Source organism: Loa loa (genome assembly GCF_000183805.2).
Source record: "Loa loa unplaced genomic scaffold supercont3.262, whole genome shotgun sequence".
Classification (NCBI taxonomy): Eukaryota; Metazoa; Nematoda; class Chromadorea; order Rhabditida; family Onchocercidae; genus Loa; species Loa loa.
Genome location: NW_018108442.1, coordinates 61,892 through 65,384, shown reverse-complemented (window position 1 = coordinate 65,384; position 3,493 = coordinate 61,892). Strand labels below are relative to the sequence as shown.

General features: G+C 31.3%; 2 protein-coding genes across 2 annotated transcripts in view; one reads left to right on the top strand and one right to left on the bottom strand.

Annotated features, from left to right (window-relative positions):
• LOAG_13717 (adenylate kinase isoenzyme) overlaps positions 1 to 2,245 on the top strand; it is a 3,571-nt gene extending 1,326 nt beyond the window's left edge. Inside the window, exons 3-7 of the mRNA XM_020448721.1 lie at positions 328 to 491; positions 746 to 865; positions 1,230 to 1,312; positions 1,447 to 1,555; positions 1,914 to 2,245. Of these exons, the coding sequence (XP_020301157.1) occupies positions 328 to 491; positions 746 to 865; positions 1,230 to 1,312; positions 1,447 to 1,555; positions 1,914 to 1,985 (548 nt within the window). The 3' untranslated portion in view covers positions 1,986 to 2,245. The remainder of the gene's footprint in view (positions 1 to 327; positions 492 to 745; positions 866 to 1,229; positions 1,313 to 1,446; positions 1,556 to 1,913) is intronic.
• Positions 2,246 to 2,301: 56 nt separating this feature from the next.
• Positions 2,302 to 2,759, bottom strand: LOAG_13716 (hypothetical protein; the record flags this gene model as incomplete). Its single annotated transcript, XM_003149222.1, has 2 exons — positions 2,302 to 2,467; positions 2,596 to 2,759. 2 exons carry the CDS (start codon positions 2,757 to 2,759, stop codon positions 2,302 to 2,304), a joined length of 330 nt encoding a protein of 109 aa, XP_003149270.1.
• Positions 2,760 to 3,493: the final 734 nt, after the last annotated feature.

The following is a 3,493-nucleotide window of genomic DNA, read 5'->3' as shown; positions in this document are numbered from 1 at the left end:
GGTCGGTTTCATAAACGAGTTAAAAAAAGATAAATCACTTAGATAATATATTAAACGCTCAAATGTATCGCTAAATATGTATAACTTACTTTGATACGGTAAAACATCTTATGTTAGGTATTAACTTATTATTTTCTCTCTAATCTATTTGTAAATTGACCAATAATTATTCTTATCATTGAATTTCTGAAATGTATGCAATAAATTGAGGATTGATATTGATTAGAGTAGCTTAGTTATTCATTGTCCTGAAATATTTTTATTGAAGAGTAATTAACTACCTATTTTTGTTTTTTCTTCCTTTTTTTCTTTATTTTTGTTTTTAAGGTGGTCCTGGATCTGGCAAAGGAACGCAATGCGATAAGATCGTAAAAAAATATGGCTTGACACATCTCAGTTCAGGTGATCTGCTACGTGCTGAAGTGAAATCTGGATCGCCACGTGGATCAGAGCTCAATAAATTGATGCAAAATGGCGAACTTGTTCCATTGGTCAGTATTTTTTAATTTATTTTTTTAAAGATTGTTTTCAAATTTATCATCATCACTTTACGTTTATTCCTAACTTCATAGAAACTGAGGAATATCGAAGTTCAATTTTTAAATTTATAGGTTGACTGTTTCTCTCTCTCTCTCTCTCTATATATATATATATACCTACTGTTTTTTGAAAATGAGCTGAAGGCAGAAAGTCTCTCCTAGGCATTACCTATTAGTGTAGTAGTATTAATTTAGCTTTTTTTCAGGAGGTAGTGCTAGATTTGGTTAAAGAGGCTATGCTTCAAGCGGTGTCAAAGGGTTCCAAAGGTTTCTTGATTGATGGTTATCCACGGGAAGTAAAACAAGGAGAGCAATTTGAAAATGAAGTTAGTGACTTTCTTTTCTCGCAATCATGCCAGTTTGTTTTTTTTTCAGTTTTGGAAAATCAATGATAAAATATATCTCATTTGGAAGAAAATATACAACTGTTGCATATGATAGATTTTATATTCAGAAGTTCTGTGAATGTAATTTATGGCTGATGATATTGGCCGTTTTATCAGTTTGCATGGAATGTACTTCACTTTAATTAAAACGTGCTTTCATATAATTGTTTAAATTGTTTGAACAATTGTTTGAGATCGTAGATTTGAAAGTAGCAGGGAACAATGACATGATTATTTTTAATTTTCGGTTTTCTCAAACTTTTGTGAGGCATTTAAAAGCTTTAAGTTAAAATATCAATTTCAGATTCAACCAGCTAAGTTGGTATTATTTTTCGATGTGAGTGAAGAAACTTTGGTTAAGCGTTGCTTGCATAGAGCAGAAACAAGGTTTTTTTTCTTTATTTAGTTTTTTTTTTCTTCGTTAAAGTGAAGATTTCCGAATTAGTGAAGAAAGGCGTGACACTTAGCCAGGATCATCTTGCAATTTGCTGAATAAATTTCCAATTTTTGCATTGCTGCAGTGGACGGGTAGATGATAATATTGATACGATTAAAAAGCGACTTCATACCTATATAACTGCAACCGCTCCAGTTGTTGATTACTATGAAAAGCAAGGAAAGCTGGTAAAAGTAAGTCTTTCAAAGCGCAATTTTTTTTCCCTCTTAATCACTTTGATTAGTCGATTTGAAATGGAATTTGGTAGTTGAAAAAAAGTGTTAATTCGAACTTCAAAGCGCAAAGGACTTCGCTTGAAAAATCTATTTTTTGAAAACTCTTGTTCTTTTTGGAAAACTATTTCGAGATATAGCGTTTTGTGAATCACTAGATTGAATTAATTTTCATCATCTGTAAACCATTTTACCAAGCACATTGAGCCCAACCATTAAAAGTTCGCATGCTTTTTTTGATTGTTAAATAAGGAAATCAAATAGGATCCGAGTTACCATTACCTAACAACGAATAATAGCGTCAACTCTCATTTTGCAGATTCCGTCTGAGGGAGCAGAAGATGAAATTTTCAAAAGTGTTCAGCAACATCTCGATAAGGCTATAGCTTAGTGAATAAATCAATCGGATGCATTTGTTCTCGTTTCCCCATAGCAAGTAATGTGGCAGTTCCGTATGTTTTAGTTTTCCTGAGTATTTATTTAGACTGGCTTCCATTTTTGCATTTTCTTATTTCCATTGTAATTGATCAGGGTTCTTCTGACTATCAATTTGTTTTCTTCATTTTTATAGTTTCTTTAATTTGATTGTATCGAGATTCAGTCGTGATTATAATTGCTTGACATGGGATTTGAAGTACTAAAATAAATTTGGAGTACAAATAGCACTTGCAGAATATTCGTTTCCGTAAAAGCCTTATAAAATAATGCTAGCTTACGAAATCTAGTTTTGGACATTTAGAGGTAGAAGTGACAATACCCGTAGCACTGTACAATGTATGTCCCTGAAACATGAGCAAAGCCAATAAGACATATATTGTCGTTTGTTGGCGGGCGAAAATCAAGCATTTTGAACCATTGGATGTTTTATCAGTTCTAAAAATTTTCAAAAATCTCATAATCTGATAATCTGATATCTGATACAAAAATCTGATAACTGCCATTATGAGATTCTTTTGCATAACCTATACACGGTCAAAAAGAGGTTATGATATTGTCAAAACGTTTTGGCACATAAACCGTTTGGATAAATCTGGTGAATTATTGAAGTTTGCGAATTAGATTGCCGGAAGATTAATCCTGATGGTATTCTTTGACAGAACAAACAAACAAACAGCAAACATCCAAGTATTGTAGTATGTACCCTTAATGATGTATAGCTAGACATATAAAAAAAAGTGTAACTAGGCTTAATAATGTATAACTAGTCATAAAAAAATGCAAGATTATTTCAAAACTTCTTCATGATACTAAAATATGACGATTTTGTGCTGTCGTCTTGGCACAAAAACAATGTATTGAATGATCGTTTTAAATAAACTATCTTAATCAGTGATATTCAAGCATTCATTACTACTTTGGGGTGGTACTTGGGTACAAATACGAAAAAAGAAAAGGAACTAGCCATTGAAAACTTACTTACTCGACATTTTTGAAAGCACAGACTGTAATTTTGAGAGATGTAATGATGTCAATTCTATTGATAGTCTAAAATTAAAAGCCAATTACCACAGATTTTAAAAAATTTCGTAGATCGTTTCCATACCATTTGCATAGGTGTCTGTCTCCTTTATCATTATTTCGATTATGGCAGGCGTCTGTCTCCTTTATCATTATTTCGATTATGGTGATTATGGCATTACTTCGATTATGCCATATCATTATTTCGATTGTGGCAAATTTATGCAAAACGAGATTTTTGATTAATTCAATAATATATTTAAGTGTATTTCATACTATTAAATTTTTTATATATTACATATATAATGTGTCATTTTTGTATTTGAAATTTGAAACTTAAAGACTGGAACAAACGTCAAGAATGATCTGTATGGTAAAGTTAATAATACAATGATCGAAAAGAAATTTAAAATCATCTGAATCCAGTACTTCTTATTCCAT